The following is a 22296-nucleotide window of genomic DNA, read 5'->3' as shown; positions in this document are numbered from 1 at the left end:
AGGCCACCATCACCCTGATACCAAAACCAAACAAAGATGTCACAAAAAAAGAAAACTACAGGCCAATATCACTGATGAACATAGATGCAAAAGTCCTCAACAAAACACTAGCAAACAGAATCCAAAAGCATTTTAAAAGGATCATACACCATGATCAAGTGGCGTTTATCCCAGGAATGCAAGGATTCTTCAATATGCAAATCAATCAGTGTGATACACCATATTAAAATATTGAAGGATAAATACCATATGATTTTCTTAATAGATGCAGAAAAAGCTCTCAACAAAATTTAACACCCATTTATGATAAAAACCCTCCAGAAAGTAGGCACAGAGGGAACTTACCTCAACATAATAAAGGCCATACTTGACAGTCACACAGCCAACACTGTTCTCAATAGTGAAAAACTGAAACCATTTCCACTAAGATCAGGAAAAAGACAAGGCTGCCCACTCTCTTCACTGTTATTCTACATAGTTTTGGAAGTTGTAGCCACAGCAATCAGAGAAGAAAAAGAAATAAAAGGAATCCAAATCAGAAAAGAAGAAGTAAAACTGCCACTGTTTGCAGATGACATGATACTACTTTAAGACACTGATGAAAAAAATTGAAGATGATACAAACAGATGGAAAGATATACCATGTTCTTGGACTGGAAGAATCAACATTGTGAAAACAACTATACACCCAAAGCAACCTACAGATTCAGTGCAATCCCTATCAAACTACCAATGGCATTTTTCACAGAATTAGAACAAAATAATTTCACAATTTGTATGGAAGCACAAAAGACCTGGAATAGCCAAAGCAATCTTGAGAAAGAAAAACGGAACTGGAGGAATCAGGCTCACGGACTTCAGACTATACTACAAAGCTACAGTAATCAAGAGAATATGGTACTGGCACAAAAACAGAGATATAGATCAATGGAACAGGAGAGAAAGCCCAGAGATAAACCTAAGCACGTATGGTCACCTTATTTTTGATAAAGACGGCAAGAATATACAATGGAGAAAAGACAGCCTCTTCAATAAGTGGTGCTAGGAAAACTGAACAGCTACATGTAAAAGAATGAAATTAGAACACTCCCTAACTCCATACAGAAAAATAAACTCAAAATGGATTAAAGACCTAAATGTAAGTCCAGACACTCTCAAACTCTTAGAGGAAAACATAGGCAGAACACTCTATGACATAAATCACAGCAAGATGCTTTTTGACCCACCTCCTAGAGAAATGGAAATAAAAACAAAAATAAACAAATGGGACCCAATGAAACTTAAAAGCTTTTGCACAGCAAGGAAAACCATAAACAAGATGAAAAGACAACCCTCAGAATGGGAGAAAATATTTGCAAATGAAGCAACTGACAGAGGATTAATCTCCAATACTTACAAGCAGCTCATGCAGCTCAATATAAAAAAAAACAAACAACCCAATCCAAAAATGGGCAGAAGACCTAAATAGACATTTCTCCAAAGAAGATATACAGATTGCCAACAAACACATGAAAGGATGCTCAGCATTACTAATCTTTAGTGAAATGCACATCAAAACTACAATGAGGGTCTTCCCTGGTGGCGCAGTGGTTGAGAATCCGCCTGCCGATGCAGGGGACGCGGGTTTGTGCCCCGGTCCGGGAAGATCCCACATGCCGCGGAGCGGCTAGGCCCGTGAGCCATGGCCGCTGAGCCTGCGCGTCCGGAGCCTGTGCTCCGCAACGGGAGAGGCCACAGCAGTGAGAGGCCCGCATACTACACACACACAAAAAAAAAACTACAATGAGGTATCACCTCACACCAGTCAGAATGGCCACCATCAAAAAATCTACAAACAATAAATTCTGGAGAGAATGTGGAGAAAGGGGACTCCTCCTGCACTGTTGGTGGGAATGTAAATTGATACAGCCACTATGGAGAACATTATGGAGGTTCCTTTAAAAACTAAAAGTAGGGGCTTCCCTGGTGGCGCAGTGGTTGCGCGTCCGCCTGCCGATGCAGGGGAACCGGGTTCGTGCCCCGGTCTGGGAGGATCCCACATGCCGCGGAGCGGCTGGGCCCGTGAGCCATGGCCGCTGGGCCTGCGCGTCCGGAGCCTGTGCTCCGCAACGGGAGAGGCCACAACAGAGGGAGGCCCACAACAGAGGGAGGCCCGCATACCACAAAAAAAAAAAAAAAAAAGTTGCTGTTGATAAAGTTAACTTTTGCCCTGAATCCGGGTGTTTATATGTATGCAACTGTATTCTGGGATCCATTTCTACAGCAGACCAAGAAAGTTTAAAGATTGATATTATAATTATAGAATTCCTGTGTTGATTTTGGAGACTGAATATGGGCTGAAAGGAAATACCTGGTGAAGAGCAGAGGTTAGCACTCATGGAGCTAGATGTTCTTTGGGGGCTTGTGTTAGTGAATAAATTACTTCGGAAATTACATATACAGATGTTTCCTGCCTAATATGACCTAATATGAGATGTTGGCTGCCTCCCTTGAACCAGCCCCAAAGATGTCACATAAACAAGTTTGATGCATCTAATAACATGGCAATGAATGGAATATAAAAGGTTCTGAAGAACCTAAGGGCAGGACAGGAATAAAGATGCAGATGTAGAGAATGGACATGAGGACATGGGGAAGTGGAAGGGGAAGCTGGGACGCTGGGACGAAGTGAGAGAGTGGCATGGACATATATACACTACCGAATGTAAAATAGATAGCTAGTGGGAAGCAGCCACATAGCACAGGGAGATCAGCTCGGTGCTTTGTGACCACCTAGAGGGGTGGGATAGCGAGGGTGGGAGGGAGACGCAAGAGGGAGGAGATATGGGGATATATGTATATGTACTTTGTTGTACAGCAGAAACTAACACACCATTGTAAAGCAATTATACTCCAGTAAAGATGCTAAAAACAAAAAATAAAACAAAAGACAATGTATCTCAGTGTAGGAAGCACAGGAGGGACGTGAGCTGGGGGTGGATGTCCAAGTAAGGAGAGCTTAACAGAGGCCTAAAGAACAAGGCAGAAATGGATCTGAGGCCTGGTGTTGCTGAGGGAGGGAGATGCTGCCTGGATATTGACTTTAAAAAAATATTTATGTATTTATTTATTTTTATTTTTTTTAATTGAAAGCATACTTGCTTTACAATGTTGTGTTAGTTTCAGGTGTATAGCACAGTGATTCAGTTACACCATATATGTATATATGTCTATATATCTTCTTTTTCAGGTTCTTTTCCCTTGTAGGGTATTACAAAATATTGTGCATAGCTCCCTGCGCTATACAGTAGGTCCTTGTTGGTTGAATATTGATTTTTTTATACCGTCTCATAGTAAATATTCTGAAATGTTCTGAGATGGTTTCCCCCAGTTGTACTGCACAAGCTGGGCAAGCTGACACGGAGCCAGGGTTTCTCCACACAGGAGACCAGCAAAAATGAGCGCTCTGCCTGATGGTTCCTGAGGGAATCCGCCCTGCAAGCAGTATCCTATCATTGGCCAACCCCAGGAGCTTGGCCGCAGGAGACATGTCCCAGAAAAGGTAGCTCTGACAGCTGATGGTGTGTGTCTCTTCCCAACTGTGCACTCATGATGGTATCTTGATACTGGTCCTGATGGAGAGTACTTACAACACAGAAATTGGCAAATGCTACCCATCAGGGCGTTCTTTGCCAAGGCCAGTTGTTAAACATTTCCCAGCGTACTGCTGTGTGTACCTCCACTTGGGCAGCTTTCTGTGCTACCTGTTGCAGGACCTGCCACTTTCCAGGTCTCTAGGTCTCATTTCACTAAAGAAACTTTACACCGGTTGCATCGGCCCCCTCTTCCACAGCACTTGGAATCTGCTGGGTCCCTTTTATTCTCTAGCTACTGCTGCTGGGACCTGTACCATGCAGGCGTTGACTACCCTGCCTGTACCTGGGCTTCACCCTGCGGTGTCCTTGATGCGTGAGCAGGGAAGCCCACCCTCCTGCATGCACAGCTTGGTGCACTGGGGACTTGGTACCTGTGGGGCCACCTGGACGAATGGGTAGTGACAGTCAATGACAATGCCTCCTTCTTTGGTTTCCCAGGAAGACGGTTCTGAGATGCATTTCCCAAGTCTCCCCAAGAATCGAGCCTTGTACCTGTGTCTTCTCCTGCAGTCCATTGACAGCCAGTCTGACTGAGGCAGGTAAGGAGATGAAGGCTCCGAGAGAGTCAATGACTTGCCTAAGATCGCGCATCTTGGTGGTGGAGGAGGTGAGATGTGAACCCACGTCACAGGGCCAGTGTGTCTTTCCATGCCCGTGTGTTGCCTCTGCCTGTCAAGCTCGCTTGCCAGCTCACCCTCCCTTTCCTCTTCCTAAGAGTGGTTCCCATGGGAACATCTCAGGTTCTTGGAATTAAACAGTTGGAAAGCACTCATCATAGCAACAGCTGCCTCTGATAACAATCCTTTCTTCATGTTCTGAGTGCTCTCCGTATCTTACTTTTCCTCCCTGGGATCATTTCTCACATAAATTCTTGCACCCAAGCCTGTATCCCAGGCTCTGCTTTGAAGGGATCTCAGCCTAAGACATCCTCAGAGTCTGTTGACATCTGTCCATCACTCACATGACTCTCGTCTTCTGATAACAGTAACAAGCAGGAAGGGGCCTCGTGATGGGGAAGCAGGTCAAGTGTGACTGACCTCCTCTTTGAAGGAAGTCTTACCTGGTTCCCCTCAGACCTGGTCATGCTTTGCCCCTATGGGAACTGCACTGCCCTGGAATTGATGGGTTTACACATCAGACCTCTCTCCCTCCCGACCCTGGAAAATGAGACAGTGGGACATTATTTTCTTCATCTTACAACATCCTCTAGCACAGAGTGGGTATCAATAAACTTTCTGAAGAGTGACTGCAGAGAGCATTTTTTTTCAAAACTTTACTGTTTAGCACAACTGGGAAAAATCATTCTTTCAGCACGCATTGTTGGTAGAAGATGGGGAAGGACATTCCTGATGTGAGCCAAGGCCATCCAAAAACCACAGAGCGATGGCAAGAAGAAATTCAAACAACAGACAAGGAAAAGTAAAAAATTAAACCTGTAGCAAATAAGTAAATATTAAGCCTGAACCTCCTAAAGCAAATAAAACGCTCGGAATGTCAGTGAGAGAAGCAGAAGCCACTGCTATTGACCAATTTTTATGACTATTTTTTAAAAGGCATGTTTCTTAACACTGCAGGTCTGTGATAAGTTTATAAACACTTTAGAGGAAGTACAAACATAGGTGATGAAAGTTACAGCGAGTGAGTCATATTTGCGGCGCATTGAGGATGATCCTGTCACACAACAAACCTAAATTGCAGCTAATGATATAAACAGAGGATAATGATGTGGGGAAGCCTGCCTGTCTAGGAACAAGAAGAAGGTCAACTTGTGGATAAATAATAAAGCAGCAGAGGACACTGAAAAATGGCAGCCAAGTGGAAGCCAGGAGCAGAAAAACAATATAAAAATGGATCCAGGCACAGACGTAGAGAATGGACTTGAGGACACGGGGAGGGGGAAGGGGTAGCTGGGACGAAGTGAGAGAGTGTCACGGACATATACACACTACCAAATGTAAAATAGATAAGATAGCTAGTGGCAAGCAGCTGCATTGCACAGGGAGATCAGCTCGGTGCTCTGTGACCACCTAGAGGGGCGGGATAGGGAGGGTGGGAGGGAGACACAAGAGGGAGGGGTCATGGGGATATATGTATACATATAGATGATTCACTTTGTTAAACACAACATTGTAAAACAATTATACTCCAAAAAAGATTTAAAAAAAAAAAAAAAAAAAGGATCCAGGGACTTCCCTGGTGGCGCAGTGGTTAAGAATCCGCCTGCCGACGCAGGGGACACGGGTTCGAGCCCCGGTCCGGGAAGATCCCACATGCCGTGGAGCAACTAAGCCCATGTGCCACAACTACTGAAGCTGCGCTCTCGAGCCCACACACTGCAACTACTCAAGCCCGTGTGCCTAGAGCCCGTGCTCCGCGGTAAGAGAAGCCACCGCACTGAGGAGCCTGCCCACCGCAACGAAGAGTAGCTCCCTCTCGCCGCAACTAGAGAAAGCCTGTGTGCAGCAAAGAAGACCCAGAGCAGCCAAAAATAATAAAATTAAAAAAAATATGGATCCAAACAGAAAAATGATTGCAGTGGGTGTGGCAGCGACTATTCCATATTTGCTCTCAGAAGCATCCTCCAAGGAAGAGCTGAAGAAACCTTGTCAAATTTTTAAACACAGAAAATAAAGTTAGAATCTTGGCCAAAACAAAGGACAGTGAGCAAAACTTCAGGTGTCCCCTTTTAGCCCTTACTTCTTCTGTCCTGATCCTGCCTTAGGTTTTTTCTTCTCTCAAGACAATGAAGATCTGCCAGCACATTGAACGCTCCCTTTCTTTTTCTAACCATCAGGAAATTATTGTACTTCAAAATTTAGAGCACCCAAACATTCAGCTGTCTTACAACTTGCTAACAAGAGGCGGACAAGTAGAGCCCACAACTGTGATGGGGAGGGCGTGGTTTATAAGGGTCTTTCACAACCACAGGGCTGCTCAAGCAGAGTTGAATTCCTGCCGTTTGCCATCAGTATTTCTTATGAACGTGCCGCCCATTAATGAGCTTGCAACACGATATCTTAATTTTCTGTTTACATGTCTACCACCAGCTGCTGTGCTCCTTGAGAGTACTTTGCTTTTCTGTCCCTCCAGGGCCTAGCTCTGGGCTTGGTAAATAGTAGGTGCTCAATAAATGCAAGCTGGTTTTGAAAAACTATTATGTGCAACTACATGGAAATTGAAAAAAAAAGTTAAATAAAAAACAGGTCGAGGAAAGAATCCATAGGCAGCCCAAACACTATTGGAAGCACACTTCTTTACCCCCAGTTTTTATATTAGTTAGAAAGAAAAGAGAAGAAGGAATGAGCTAAGTCTCTGTAGGGAATTTAGGGAGCGTTATGAACTGAATGTTTGTGTCCCTGCAAAATTCCTGTGTTGAAGCCCTAACCCCGCAATGTTCCAAAGCAAACACTTCCTCCATTTTTTTGTGGTTCCACATCCCTCATTAAACAAGCATCATAATATACTCCTAACGCACTCACACAGGCTGAGGAGCCAATCTGGGCCGCTTAAAACTGTCAGGGGTGGAGGGGGAGAAGATGTATAGGAATAAAGCTGGGAATGGGGTACGTTAAAACAATAAGAGTAGTTCTGTTTATGGTGGCACAATTATGGGTGATCTTTATTTTTTTTTTCTGTTTTCTAAATTTATATTGTGGTCATATGATATTTATATCATTTAATCTTTTACTTGTGAGAAAAAATTATGCTGGGGAAATAGGCAAAACAAACACATAAGCACAGGAGACACACAAACGCACACATATATACAAACACACACACCTATTCACACATACACGCAAAGACACATATATTCACAAGCACACGTACAAACACACATACTCACCAACACACATGAGCTCCAGAATAAGAAACCTTGCTTGGATTCCTGGTTCTACCTCCTTGTATAAATTACCTTGCTCAGTCCCTCTTTTAAAAAATCTGTATAATGGGCATAACAGCTGACCTGCCTGTCTCTGTGGGCTTTCTGTGGGTTTACTGTGGGGCTCGATTCCTACAAGGCAAGTAAAATGCTGTGCCGATGGTGGGTGGGTGCAGCTCACCTCTGCACTTCCCACCACTGCCTTGGATACAGTGACTTGGATGGTAAAGATGATCGTTTGGAACATGTTCACTTGCCAAGAATAAAAGTGCAATGAAAATAGCCGAACTAGCTCATAATTTGTAGCCACTGTGGCCAGCAGAGAGGGAGGAGGTGAGACTCAAGTACTGGCCTGGGAGTCGAGGGAATTTGTGCTGCCCTTTATGTCCCATGTCTTGGAGCAGGAGCAGCTCACCTGAGTAAAACCCACCCCAGAGGGCTGAGGTGAGCGTCTGACTCGCCACGGCCCCATCCTCACCCAAGTGCTGTTTGACAATGCGTGTGAGTGTGCCAGGGAGTGATGAAAGTGACACGTGTTGGGGAAGAGACAGGGAAAGGAAGAAACAAACGAAAATTGTATTAAGTGCCCACTCTGAGACATTTGTACACAGCACACGGTTTATAGCTGACACGTGGTTGCCCCAGACTTTAACATGGAAGGAAGAGCAAGGGTCGCCGGCCCCATTTTACAGAGGCAGAAAACTAAGGCTTGTGATTCAGAGTCACCTGTCTGCACTCACAGAAGTTAGAGACAGATGCACCGGGGTTTTGAACACCAGTCTTCCGTCCTGACCCAGGATGCCTCCAATCAGGGTGATGGGGCAAGCGGGGTGTAGGGCGTGGGACAGTCATCCCCGTTCCCGGAGGGGTGAGACTTGCTTACGAGCTCAGCTTTAGGAGAGAGCCAGCCAGAGAGTCAAGGTTCGGCTCCACCACTTCTTGACTATGTGACCTCATCCACAAAGCCACTTAGCCCTCTCTCCAAGCCTCAGTCTCCCCATCTGTAAAATGGGGGAAGTAATGGCTCCTGACAGGACGGCTATGAATCTAGAGGAGCCAGTGCCCGTGAAGTGCTCAGGACAGCGCCTGGCTCAGTGTAAACAGCAACCTTCAGCTGCCACTACCACTTTGTCACTTGTCCAGGACCCGCAGCTGCTCATTTAGAGTTTATTAAATGACTAACCCAGAGTACGGCACTTTCCTGGCAGCGCCTCCCCAAACCAGCTGACAGTGTATAGAAATCTGAGATGAGATGGGCGGAGGCTCAGAGGATCCAAACAGCAGCATGTATTTATCGTTTGTGCTGCTCTGAGCTTCTGTTCCATGAAGCACCTCCTACTGATGCCTTCAGGAAGGAAGGAAAGCATAAGACCCCAGTTAGCCTGCCTGCCTGCATCACACAGCGGCAAATCAGGGAGGAAATGGGTCCTGGGGGCATTCACCTGCCAGAGGATAGAAAGACAGGGCCCACCCCTCCCACCTCTCAGAGTGATGACAGAGGCTGACCTTTACTTTGGGCCCAGCCGTGCCCGCCCGCCGCATTGCCCCTGACATTTTCACAACGACCCCATAGAGGAGGCACTGCTGTTATCCCATCCCACAGATGGAGAAAGAAGAGAAGAAGCAAAGTACCTTTCCCAAGGACTCACAGCTATAATTGGAGGGCTTGAACGATTCCGGAGCCTGCCCTTTGAAGCCTTATGGGAAATCTTGTCTCTGCAGCCCCTTATAGCTCACAAAATATTTTCCCTTTTGATCTTATCTGACTCGCCATTTGTTATGGACTGAATTGTGTCCTGTCCTCTCCCACCCCCTGCGAATTCATATATTGAAGTCCTAACCCCCAGAACCTCAGAATGTGACCTTGTTTGGAAATAGGGTCACTGAAGTTAGTTGAGTTCACACTGGAGCAGGGTGGGCCTTCATCCAATATGACTGATGTCCTTAGAGGAAGGGGAAATCTGGAGACAGACAGACAGACAGACACACACACACACACACACACACACACACACACACACAGAACACCATGTGAAAACGGAGGCAGAGAGAGACAGTGATGCTTCTGTAAGCCAAGGATTGCTGAAGACGGCCAGCAAACCACTGGAAGCTGGGGGAGAGGCCTGGAACAGCTTCTCCCTAACAACCCTCAGCAGAAGCTAACCCCATTGACACCTTGATTTCTGGCTTCTGGCCTCCGGAGCTGGGAGACAATAAATGTCTGTTGTTTAAAGCCATTCAGCTTGGGATACTTTGTTATGCCAGCCCTAGGAACAAATATACAACTGTTCCGGGAAATACGGTCAGTTGCTCCTATTTTATAGGCGAGGAAAAGGAGACTCAGAGAAATGAAGTGTTATAGGCCAAACAGCCAAGAAGTGGGAGGGTTAAGAAACCCAATATGTTTACTTTCCTGTTGCAAAGCTTATCCCACTGATTGGAGCTGCTCTAGCCTGTTATCATACGCCTCATATTGGCAGAGAGCTTTACAGTTTGCAAGGGTTCAACACATATCGTCTCAAGTGATGGCACAATAAACATAAAATCCTTTGCAATAACAGGGAACGTGGTAGTAGCTCCATTTTCAGTGGATGAAAGGGGTGCTCAGGAAGGAGGATGGATTCTGGAAGGTGAAAGTGAAGGCAACATCCACAGTGTGTTTCCCTGCCGGGAGATGACCTTTATTCATGTGTTCTCTGATTTAAAGTATGTTCTCCTATTCAAATGACCTTGGCCTGCAGAAGAGTTATTTATCCCTCTTCTCTGGCCTGGCGAACAGGCCAGAATCTGTGATGAACACGTCAGGACAGATACCTCGGAAGATATTTGACAACAGTCCTGCTGCCACCGTGCAAATAAGACATATCAAGTGATTCCTCCAACACCTAGGAAGGCAAACAGAAGCAAACAGACATGTCCGTTTCCAGCCCTTGGAAGCAGCAGAATCTCATCTGGGTCGTGTGAAAACACAGCCAAGAGCAGTCTGCACTGACCCTGTCCCTGGCTCACAAGGAAACCCAGTTCTGTGATGTGTTTTCAGCCAAATGACAGGTGTAAAAGCAACGGTGATCATTTTCTTCGTCACAGATGTGTATTCAGAGCTGAGCTCCCAGACCTCTTAACAAGGAGCGGAAGTACCTGTCCTGAGGCCCCAGGAACCTTCTGCCCAGAGCATCCTGTGTTCTCCCTGCTTGGTACCTTGCCTAAGAGTCCCTGACCCCAAAGACCTCAACTCTGTGGTGGACACATTTGCAATGCGCTGTAAGAGCAGCTTGCCAGTTCATACTATCCAGTCAGCTTTGGCTTCAGCACCTTTTAGTTCCTCCAAACTGACGGAAGGTACAATTATCTTCTCCATTTTCACAGGTAACTGTCAGTGAACATGTCAGTGAGGGCGGCAAACCCTTGGGACCTGAAAGCAGGGGTTCCTAACCAGGGGTGGGCGTCATGGCAAGACTGGGGGATGTCGGGGATGTTATGGCAGAAGAGTCAACACCATCCCTACTTCTTGGCAGGTGGGCAGGAATTTTGCGGGAGGACAGGGACGAGGGAAGTGCATGAGAGGTGGAAATAAGAGCACGGATAAAGGCGAGGAGGCAACAGGCTCAGGTTTCTGAAGAACCGCAATGGTCCGGTGCGGCCGGAGGGATGGGGACAGTGGGCAGTGGGTGGGGCTTCCACCTACCCCACCTCCTCCCAGGGCCGGCCTTCCTGGCCTCCCCGTCACTCTGTGTTCAGCCTCATGCGTCTTTTTTGAGGCTTGGATGCTCCAACCTCCATCTCTCTCCAGCTTCCAGGCCTTTCCCTGGGACGTGGCGCATGCTTGGGTGGGTCACACCCCCATCCAGCTACCCTCCTCCAGGGCTCATTTCCTACTGCTGTGATTGTCTGGTTGCTCCTTGTTGAATGGATGGCATATTGATTTCCAATTGCTGCTATGGCAAAGTACCACAAATTAGTAGTTTAACACGTCGCAAATGTACTCTTACGGTTCTGCAGGTCAGAAGCTTGAAATGGGCCTATCTGGGTTAAAATCAAGGTGTCCACAGGACTGTTTCCTTCTGGAGGCTTCTGCTTCCCTGTCCTTTCCGGCGTCTGGAGACCACCTGCGTTCCTTGGCTCGTGGTCCTTCATCACACCACCTTCCCTCTGCTTCCTTTGCCACATCTCCCCTGACCCTAGCTCTCCTGACACTCTTGTAAGTACTCTTGTGGTTACATCAGCCCCACCCACATAGTCCAGGGTAATCTCCTCTTCGTAAAGTCCTTAATTTAATCACATTGGCAAGGTTCCTTTTGCTATATGAGGTAACATATTCGAAGACTTTGGGGATTAGGCTGTGGACATCTTGAGGGGGGCTATCATTCAGCCTGTCGCAGATGAATATGCTCACCCAGAGCTGTGACTCATTGTGCTTGATCTGCTGGATGGTTAGAGCTTGGTGAGCGCTGGTGCATGCATGGCAGGGTTGGGGGCGTGACCGAATTGCAGAAAGCACGTGAGCAGGGCATGCTGGGAGAATGTGCGTGGAAACTGGGAATGTGTGCGCGAGCCGGGGGTGATTATGTTGAAAGGGGAACATGCAGCAAAAAAATAAATAAAAGGGACATAAAGCAAACATAGTGGTTACTTCTGCAGCCTCAGTTTCCTTATCTGAAAACTGGGAGGACGGACCAGGCTGAATGTGCGGCCTTATAAGGCCATGCAGCTAGAATATTAGTGAGGACTGAGGCCAGCAATGTGACTTCCCAAGCTGTACCTCTTTCCCATCTCCCATGTCCCCTTATCCTAACCTTAAATAGCCCTTCTCTCTCTCTCCCTGTCTCTGTGTGTGTATAATTTATTGAGATACAATTTGCGTACCATCCAATCCATTCATTTAAAGTGCGCAGCCCGATGGTTTTTAGTGTATTCACAGAGTTATACAACTGTCATTAATTTTAGAACATTTTTATCTCTCTAAACAGAAATGCCCCCAGCCCTAGGCAACCCCTAACCTACTTTCTAAATAGCCCTTCTTTGGACCCAGCACCCCCTGGCTATTTGCCAGCCCTTTTTTCTGCTCAGTGCCAAATAGGAGGCTTATGCTGGCTGTCAGACTGTCCTACCCACGCATTCTCTTCCTGACCCTCTGCCTTCAGACTTCTGCCCTCATCATTCTACTGAAAGGCTTTCTGAAAGGTCAACAATGACCCCGGGGCCAAATTCAAAGGCTTTTCCGCTCTATACTTCCTGACTTGTCAGCGGTCCCTGACTTTAACGACCTGTCATGGTGGTCCCTTTACCACTGCCCTGCCCGGGACGCCTCACCTTCTCCCTGGTGTGTGAATGGTGGGGGCTGCTAGGGTTCTGTCCTCACCCTCTTCCTTCTACAGTAGAGAAGTTAATGCCCACGGTCTGAATGCCAGCTTCGCCATGCACCAGCTGTGTGAGCTTGGGCAGCTGACTTCATCTAAGTCCACTTTCCTTATTTGCATCTCAAGAAGAGTAACCGTACCCACCCCTCGGGGTTATTGTGGGGACTCACGGAGTTAATTCATAGGAAGTGCTTGCTTGGAGAACTACTTGGCACATATAAACAGGCTACACTAAGTGTTTGCTAATATGATTATGTTGCGCCTTCTTTTGTTCAATTGAGTTTATTTATAGCCATGTTTTTTCAATAACTTCTATGCATCACACTTCCCTGGGGTTCACATTTCCATTATATTCAATTATAAGCAGGGGCTTTGGGCAAGTATAGCTTCCCCAAAGCCTCACTTTTGTGACCTGTAAGACGGAGGTAATAGTAGCTGGGACTTAGGGTTGTTGGAGAGTTTAAATGTGTTAATACATGCAAAACATTTAGAACAATGCCTGCCACGTAGTAAACCCTCTAGAAATGTCAGTAGCAGCAGTAGTTGTAATTATCCAGCCTTCGTCTGCCACCTCCATGTGATGGTGGGTTTGACTTGACCGTGGACATCACTTGCGTGTTCTACCATCATCTTAAACCAAAATCACATCTGAGCTCATCAATTTTTTCACGGCAGCTTCTATCACTGCTAACTCAAATCACACTGTTGGCACCCCCAGTCCTGGTTTCCCAGGTCGAAAGACCATTGGTCGTCTTGCATCTCCTCTGTCCTTTCTAGCCAGTTTTCATCCTTCCCAATGACTCACATTTGCTCATTCCCTCCCATTCACTTCCCCCGCTTTTGTCTGGGGCTTGCCTACCCAGGTCTGAAAGTCTGCAATGACCTCTGGCCTGCCCCCAGTCCATCCACCAAGCCAAAGTACCCGTGATACAAAATACATTGCCCACTTCTGGATGATGCTTCTAAGTACTCTCCCTACCCCCAACTCTGCCCCTGAAGGAGCTTCTAAATCTTTAAAAAGGGTCTCCACGAGCCAGTCGCCAACTGCCATAATTAAGTGGGACTTTCCACGGTTTCTGCTCGAGTCTTTGCCTCTTAGTTTTGGTTTGGGTATACGTTTCAGATGCTTGGCTTCATCCTTTCTTTTCCCTCTGGTGTTGGAGGTGAAGCCTGGGGCTTCTTTAAAACTGAAAACCACACCTCCACCCACCCTTCTCTCTTGAGTCATTGCACCCTCCCTGTTTCTCTTTCAACATTAATCTGCCTTTTATCCAGTCAGCCTCTTGCTCTGTGTCACATAAGGGTCCCTATCAAGCTCAGCACCACATTATTTTTCCTTAATTTATTCTTTTAGGCAGACCCATCTCTGTATAGGTTTTGTGATGTCATAGAATGAAAGGCAAATTATAATTAAGCCACAACTATTAACATGAAAGGAAAAATGTGGGGGACACATAATGAGGGATTGGAGCACTTAAATCAAATAAGTGACTGCATTTGGTCGGTGAACTTCACTACAGCCAAGGCAAAGAGAAATATACAAGGAAGGGCATAATTAACGTAATTTACTAAAGGTAATCATGCCAGATTGCTGGGGAGACAAATTTACCTTCAAACAGATGGTTGACGTCATCTCATAGACCAGCTCTAGGAGAATTTCTGCAGTGATGGGAACATTCTTCCATCTCTGCATGGTCCAATATGGCAGCCACTAGCCACGTGCAGCTACTGACCACTTGAAATGTGGCTAGGATGCCCAAGGAACTGAATTTTTGATTTGACTTAATCTTAATTAAATTTGAATAGCCACATGTGGCTAATGGTACCATAATTAGAGAGTGTAATCACAGACTTTTATGTAAATTATGTTGTACAATATCTTTAATAGAATATTTCAAAATTGCCAAGATCTCTCTGCAACCCTGTATCCATTTGCTAGGGCTGCCATAAGGAAGTACCACAGACTGGAAGGCTTACATAACAGAAATTTATTTTCTCACAATCCTGGAGGCTAGACGTCCAAGATCAAGGTGTCAGTGAGGTTGGTTTCATTCTGGGGCTCTCTCCTGGGCTTGCAGATGGCCCCCTTTTCCCTGTGTCCTCACATGGTCTTTATGCAAACATCCTTGGTGCCTCTTTTTGTCCTAATCACTCTTCTTATAAGGACACCAATCAGATTGGATAAGGGTTACCCAAAGGCCTCATTTTAACTTAATTATTTCTTTAAAGGCCCTATCTCTAAATGTAGTCAGAGTCTGTGGTATTGGAGGTTAGGGCTTCAACATATGAGTTTGAGGGGGGACACAGTTCAGCTCATAACAGAGCCCTCTGCGCACCATTAAACAGCAGACAGGCAAAGGCACTTTTGATCAGAGGCCGCAACTGGATAGTTCAGGTGTGTATCTTTCTCGAGACATACTTGGGACTAGGATGGGCTTCTGGGAATTGGGAAATCAAAGGGTGTCATTTTCCGTAGGCCACAGTCTCTAACAGCGAAATCCCCTCACCCAGGAGGTCACTCACACTCCTCTGCCTGGCAGTGAAGGCCCCCAGGATTTGACTCCATTGACTGAACCAGCCTTCTTTCCTCTCTTCCTTTGTTCCTGTTCCTCTGCTTTTTTTCCATACCTGTCTACCCCATGTACCTCATACTCCCTCCTGCTTCTCTGATTTTGTTCACACTGTCCCTCCTGCTGATAATACTTTGTTTTTTAACTCCAACATCATCCTAAGAATTTATATCCTGCTAATCTCACCCAAGACCCACTTCATTCTCAAAACCATCTCTGAACATTCGGTCTTCCTTAACATAATTCTCTCTTGTTTTCAAATCCAGTCACACTTGAAACAAACACCCCATGATTGAAAACGCAGTTCTTCTCTAATTGTTTCTAGGTCTTAGTGTTGTCTCTGAAACTAAATCATAAACGCAAGGGTCAGGGAACAAGTGACCTATCCCTCCGTAGACTTGACATCCTAACATAGTACAAGCACGTAGCAGGTGCTCAATAATGTGTCTGCTGCTTGGTTGACAGATGTAAGTATTTTTTGTCCCTTTCCCACCTCTGAACTGTTTTTCCAACTTTAGGTACAGCTGCACATTTAGTATCTGGAGCAAACCTGAGGCTGCAGCATATCACTCACTCTGTGTATTACATTTACAATAAAGTCAAAGATAGATGGCTAAAAAGAAACTCTAATCATCTCTGATATTATTAAATCTTCTAGTCTGAGTTCTCAGAGAGCCCAAGAAAAATTTCTTTTAATCCCTATGGGCTTTCTATTCCATAGATGAAGTTATAGAGCTGGCCTGAGAAGCAATTTTGTGAAATCATTTACCAAAGGGGAGGGGGGAAAATCATTATAGTCCTCCTTTGGAGGTTTGCAAGTAAGAAGCATGCTCTGTTCTCTTCAAGCCCAGAAGAGCTGCGTGGGCTTGATAAATGGCTAAGCTTGGCCCACCTGCAGCTCTAAAAAGATGTCTGTAAACATTACAGAAGAGAACCATCAGAAAGTTGGTGGGTGATACTGATGAGTGGCTCTGGGTGCTTTTGTTGGCCAGCAGGGCAGCAGCCTTCTTTCTCTCCTCTGTGAATGACTAGTGACCTGTAATTCCTTTGTTTTCCTGGTGACTGTCTTAACCGATATGGCTTCTTTTAAAGCAGTGGTTTTCAACTAGGGGAGGTTCTGCCTCTCTCCCCATCCCACCTGGGGGACATCTGACAATGTCTAGAAGCATTTTATGTTGTCACAGCTGGCAGTGGGGGGTGCTGCAGGCCTCTCCTGGGTAGAGACCAGAGATGCTGCTAAACATCTATCTTGCCCTGTCCCTTTGCTTTTGAGGGTCTCTCTTCCTTGCACACTCTTCTTCCCGTTTTTTCCTCTTTCCTGTCCCAGTTCAAACAACACCTAGCCTTCCTTATCGAAAGCCACTCTACAGCATGCATTCTCAGTGGGAGCAAGGCCACCCCCAAAGGGGTAAAAATGGATTCTTGGAGGATCTTTAAAAATCTTACTCTTTTAATGTATGTAAAGCACAAATACACACACAGGACATAAACAGACAGATGATAGGGTGGTAGGTAGATAGCTGGTGTATCTATGGTACTAAAACTTCATAGAGGTGGTTGATTAAGAAAAAAAAAGTCTAAAAAAGCTCCTTAGGGGGCAATAATGAAAAAAAGGTTGAAAAATATTGCTCTGTGGAAACCGTCCCCCCTCCACTTACTCGCCAACATATACCCTAATTTACCTCCTTCCAGAACTTACTGCAATTGGAGAATACCCTACTTATTTTTAGTTCACTTGTGTATTTTCTGCCCCTCCCCACCCCTCGGAAAGTGAGCTCCCTGAAACTCAGGGATCTTGGCCATCTATTTGCCACTGTACCCCCAACACCTGCACATTGCTGGGCATGGACTAGATATTCAATCCATATTCGGTGATTCAATTGCACTGTAACCAAGGGACAATCTCCAGTACTAAACCAAGGACCCACTGGGCCAACCAGACCCCTCTTCGCTTTCAACCCTCACTTAAATGCTACCAGATTCGTTGGGTCCCTTTCGGGCAGTGAGCTTAAGTCCCCTTCTTTCCTCCATGGTCAAGTTAATCTCTTAGCCCTGGTCTCAAGTAGCTCAAATTTTCTCTCCTCCCTGACCTCTGAGACCCAGCCACTCTGCAGTCCAGACCTTCTCTATTCCACTGACATACCACAGTGAATACCATATGGATGTTTGACCCATTGAATTAAAACATTTGATCCATTAAATTAAAACATTTTGACCCATTAAATTAAAACATTTTCAAGTATAACGAAAGGTTAACCATCTTAGAAATTACACAACAGAAGGAATGTATGATTATCTGATTTGATTTAGTAACAAATTGAATTACAGTGAGCATATGCTGTAGAAAAAAGACTGGAAGGAAGCAAACCAAAATATTAACAATGTTATCATCTCTGGAATGTGGACTTGCAGTTTATTTTCTCCTTGTGTTTTGGGCTAATTTAGGAATTTCCTATAATAAGCATGTATTTCTTTTACCATAAGAAACAAGGGGTTTTGGTGGTCTGGTTTTTAAAGTATCATTCATGATATTGCAGTATCAGAGAGGCATATATAGGCCTGATCCATGGATCCGGGACCAGGCCTCTCTGATTACATGGTGACTCCCACAAAGCTTTTTTGGGGGGAGATTTCTCTGCTTAGGAAAGCCATTAGATTTTGGCCAACCTAGTCCATTAAGCAAATAACACCAGCTTTCTTGCCAGGATGACAGCTACTATCTGTTCCATGGAATTTTATATTTGTTAAGTTTTTCAAAGGTGTCCATGACTCCCCAAAGTACAAAAATGTACTTGTACCGTAAGACACTCACCCATGCAAAATGCAAAAACCAGCCAAACGAACAAAAAACACACTCCCACATCTTTCTCAGGGGCTTCATGGCTCCCTGAAGCCAAGGTCGTGACATCCTGACCTAGGAAGATTTCTTAGTGGAATGCCTCTTGAAACCTAGACCACATTTCTTTATTTTCTCCTCACGGGCAGCTACTGTGACTGGCTTCCCAAATGTCCAAAACTTCCCTTGTCCTGAAGAATTTTCTAGATGCTGCCTCTTCCTAGCACATCTCCCCTGAACCAATATGGTCAGTTCACACTTCCGTATCCTTAAAGGTGACACTGAGGGGCTCTTAATTTTTTTGTGTGATCAAGGAATGCTTTCAAATACTAGAACTTTTGGCAGATCAGTTAATAAAAAGACTCAGTCAAACACTAGATCCAACAATTCATTAATAATTACAGTGCCCAGGGTGACAGCTAACAACGTCCGGAAGGGGCTCCAAGCATCCAGGCTTGGCACACAAATCATTTCAGCTCTGAACCACTGTCCGCCCTAGCCTCGATCTCACATACCCACATGGTGAGGATATAAGTAATGCTGCACAATGTACACGCTCTCTTGTAACCAAGGTGAATCGTACACACCCGTCAAGATCTGGTGACCTACCCGGGAAGGGTTCATGGCATGAATGGCATGTTGACACACGTGGTTTGAGAACCACTACGAAACTTGAAGTATTTCTTAATCCAAAGCACTCTATACTACAGGACAGTGACTTTTAGGACCCTCATTTAAAGCAAACAAACCTGGAGAAAAATCACTTAATAAAAGATCGGATCTGGCTGCCCAAAGCTGACTAAAAAGACAGAGTTTATTTGCTGGGAAACGTCATCCTTACCTCCTCCAGGGCCCACAGGGAGTCCACCACGGGCTTGATTTTTTTCTGGTTGTAGAGCCCAATGAGCTTGTCCACCACTCCTCGAATGAGGCCAGCGCGGCCCTGTCTGAAGAGCAGGTTTAGAAGGGAAAACCCAGCGATGACTTTGTTCTCTTCGTATAGCTTGATGGGGTTCACCTTCTCAACCTGCCACCACTGGAAAGAGAGAAGGTGTGGGTTACAAGGAATCAACGCCAGGCAATGTTTGTAGCATTGCAGGGAGGCAGCGGGGCTGCACTTGGGTGGATTCCAGCTGCCCGGGTGGCAGCTCTTGCTGGTGTATTTCTGTCAGCGCCTCTGGCTGGGCCCTGCTCCAGGTGCACGGTGATGCTTCCCAGAGGAGCTCGGGATGTAGGTGGCGCCCAGCCCTTCACAAAAACAACTCCTGGACCACATGGGATCAGAATGTTAAGTCACACGGTCGGGACCATCAGATCTGGAGATGAATCCTGGCTCTACAGTTTGCTCCGTTATTCTCTGTGCTTCATTCTTCTCAGCAACATACACTGGCAGGATGCTGCCTCCGAGGTTTCCTGGGAGAATTTAGTGTAAAGCGCTTGGCTTAGTGGGTGGCGCTGGTGGTGATGGGGCCGGTGAAGGGAGCGGGGAGGGGTCGGGGGACGTGGGGGGAGTGATGCCTCTGCCTGCGCGAGCAGCTTTCCTTGGGGGAGCAGCGGCAGGGCTGGGGAGCTGGGTCAGAATGCATCAGATAACGAAGAGGAAGGAAGCGTAATGTAGGAAGAAGGACCAGCATAACGGAGCGATGAAGCCACAGTGTTGGAACTCAATCGATGCCTCCCAACTGGGGGCGGTTTTACCGCCCAGGGACATTTGGTAAATGTTTGGGGATGTTTTTTCTTATAACTCAAGGGGGGAATCAACTGGCATCCAGTGGGAAGCAGCCAGGGGTACCGCTAACTGTCCTACAGCACATAGGCCAGGCCCTCGCGACAGAACTGTCCAGCCCCAGTGCCACTAGCGCTAAAGTCCCAGGTGGGACTCCCACAGCTGGCACATATGGCTCCCTTGTTTCCTGTCTTTCACCTCCCACTCCAGACAGGAAAATAAGTAGATAATCCATTAACAAACACAGAAGTGGTGATCCACCTGCTTTGTTCTGATTTAATTGTGTTTCTTCTGGTGCTGGTTAGAATTTAGAAATTCAAAGGTCCAGCTTCTAGGGGGTGCCAAGAGATCAAAATGTTTAATAGTTTAATATAGAAGGCAAAGAGGAGTGTGATGGACACTTAGGAGCATTTATAATAGTTATGTTATCGGTGTGTTTCTTTTACATCCTGCCTCCTTCCAGGATTGAGGAAGCTCAAAAAAGTAAAACATCTTGTTTTTTTTAAGTGGGGAAATCAGATTGTTGGAAAAATAAGTGTAAGAAAGACAGGTTGCAAACAGGGACAAGGTTCATGCATTTTTTACCAAAATACGCTCCCCAAGGGCCTGGGGGCAGCTCTAGGAGAGATAAGTATTTGGCCGTGGGCTGCTTGCCCCAAAAGCAAAGGTGGAGAAGCGATTAGTAACTTGATTCACGGTGTATCTGCAGCGCTTCCACAAAGCGTTTGTGAAATGAATGCTGGCCGAAGCTACAATTGCTGCCCAGTTGTGTTTGTGTTCGAGAGCTGAATGCCTGGTTTTGAATCCCAGGTCTGTCACTCGCTAGCTGTGCAACTTTAAGCAAATCACTTAACCTCTCTGTGTTCAGTTTCCCTACTGTACCTCATGGGGTCGTCACGGGGAATAAATGTGTTGGTACATACAGAGCACTTAGCTCAGTGTCTGGTGCATAGTACGTGCTCTACAAATATGAAATATCTTTATCACCTTAAGTTGGAGAGATATTTTGGATCGAGCGAGTAAGAGCTCTGGATTTGGAGTCAGACTGCTCTCGAAATGTTGACTTCATTTGCTATTATCGTCATCGTTAGGATCTAAAAGCAAATGGCATGTGAACACCAGCTCCGTAAGAGTTTTAAGGGGAACAGCATTAAGATAGCTGAGTGAGAAATTCCTGTATGATTCCAAATATGCCTTTAATTTCTAAGCCTTTCTCCAATGTATAGAAGAAAATGCCTTTCTAGAACCTTCCAGAACAAAGTCATCACCCCACTCCTCAGCATGCCCTGCCTTCAGTTTGCTTCTAACTGAACAACTAATATTGAACCCGGCCTCTGAAAGGGAACAGCCTTCATTCTTGACCTCCAACTATAAAGCCTTCCGGTAGTCGGCACCCTTGCTTTGAGCAGGAGAACCTTACCCTCCCTCTGGGCTGTTTTCACGAGTGCCTTCACTGAACGTGGGCACACTGCAATTATTTCATTAATGCTGTGTGTTGTGATTGTGCACGTAGGGGAGAAAGGGAAAACACTTCTTACAATTGTATGTAATTTGGGACCAATTTGGTTCCCTGCAGCAGGCCGTCAGCATCATGTTAATTACAGCCACAGCAACAAAACAGCTGCGCGTGACACAAAGCTTGTCTTCAGGGGACACAGGCTCCAGACAGGATCCTTCATTAGACTCCGTTCTCCCTCCCCTGTTTATCCCGAAGTTGCGATAACCTTGACCTGAACTTTAAAGCTCAAATGCAAACCGAGGCCCTTTAATTCTCATCTCACAGGGCAGGGAGTACTAATCTTTCCGGAATCAGGGCGTGTTTGGAGATGAAGCCTTCGGCAGCCAGTGTTGGCACTCTGGGGGCATTTGGACATCCCACAGTGCCACAGAGTAAATTCTAAACCCCTTTCCCTGGCTTTGTCTGACCACCCTATTCACAATGCTTCCACCCCGTTCTGCTGTCTTCGACTTCAGCACCCTGTTTTCATCCCTTTCAGAGACTGTATGACTATTTACAATCATCTTATTAATATGTGTTACTTATTTCATCATCTCCTTCATTGGAACGCAAGAGTCCCGAGGGCCTCAAATGCACCTGTCTCATTCGCTGTGGTATCCTGGTGCCTGGCACACCACCACAATTGGTAGGTGCTCAGAAGACGCTTGCAAAGCGAGTGAATCCATCAGTGCCTCACTGGCTGCTGAGGAGGCTGAGAGAGGGCAAAGGCAAGCTCTGATGAGACACGGCGACCCCCTGTGGTGGGGACAGGCGTAAAACTGGGAGTTCAAGCC

The 22296-nt window shown here is 46.0% G+C and overlaps 1 protein-coding gene across 1 annotated transcript in view; it reads right to left on the bottom strand.

Annotated features, from left to right (window-relative positions):
* The window catches only part of VAT1L (vesicle amine transport 1 like), a 155000-nt gene that overhangs the window by 55053 nt on the left and 77651 nt on the right, over positions 1–22296 (bottom strand). The window contains exon 7 of the mRNA XM_024125010.1: positions 19120–19314. Coding sequence (XP_023980778.1) covers positions 19120–19314 — 195 coding nt within the window. The remainder of the gene's footprint in view (positions 1–19119; positions 19315–22296) is intronic.

The sequence above is a fragment of the Physeter macrocephalus genome, chromosome 17 (genome assembly GCF_002837175.3).
Source record: "Physeter macrocephalus isolate SW-GA chromosome 17, ASM283717v5, whole genome shotgun sequence".
NCBI lineage: Eukaryota > Metazoa > Chordata > Mammalia > Artiodactyla > Physeteridae > Physeter > Physeter macrocephalus.
This window is presented reverse-complemented; position numbering and strand designations above follow the sequence as displayed.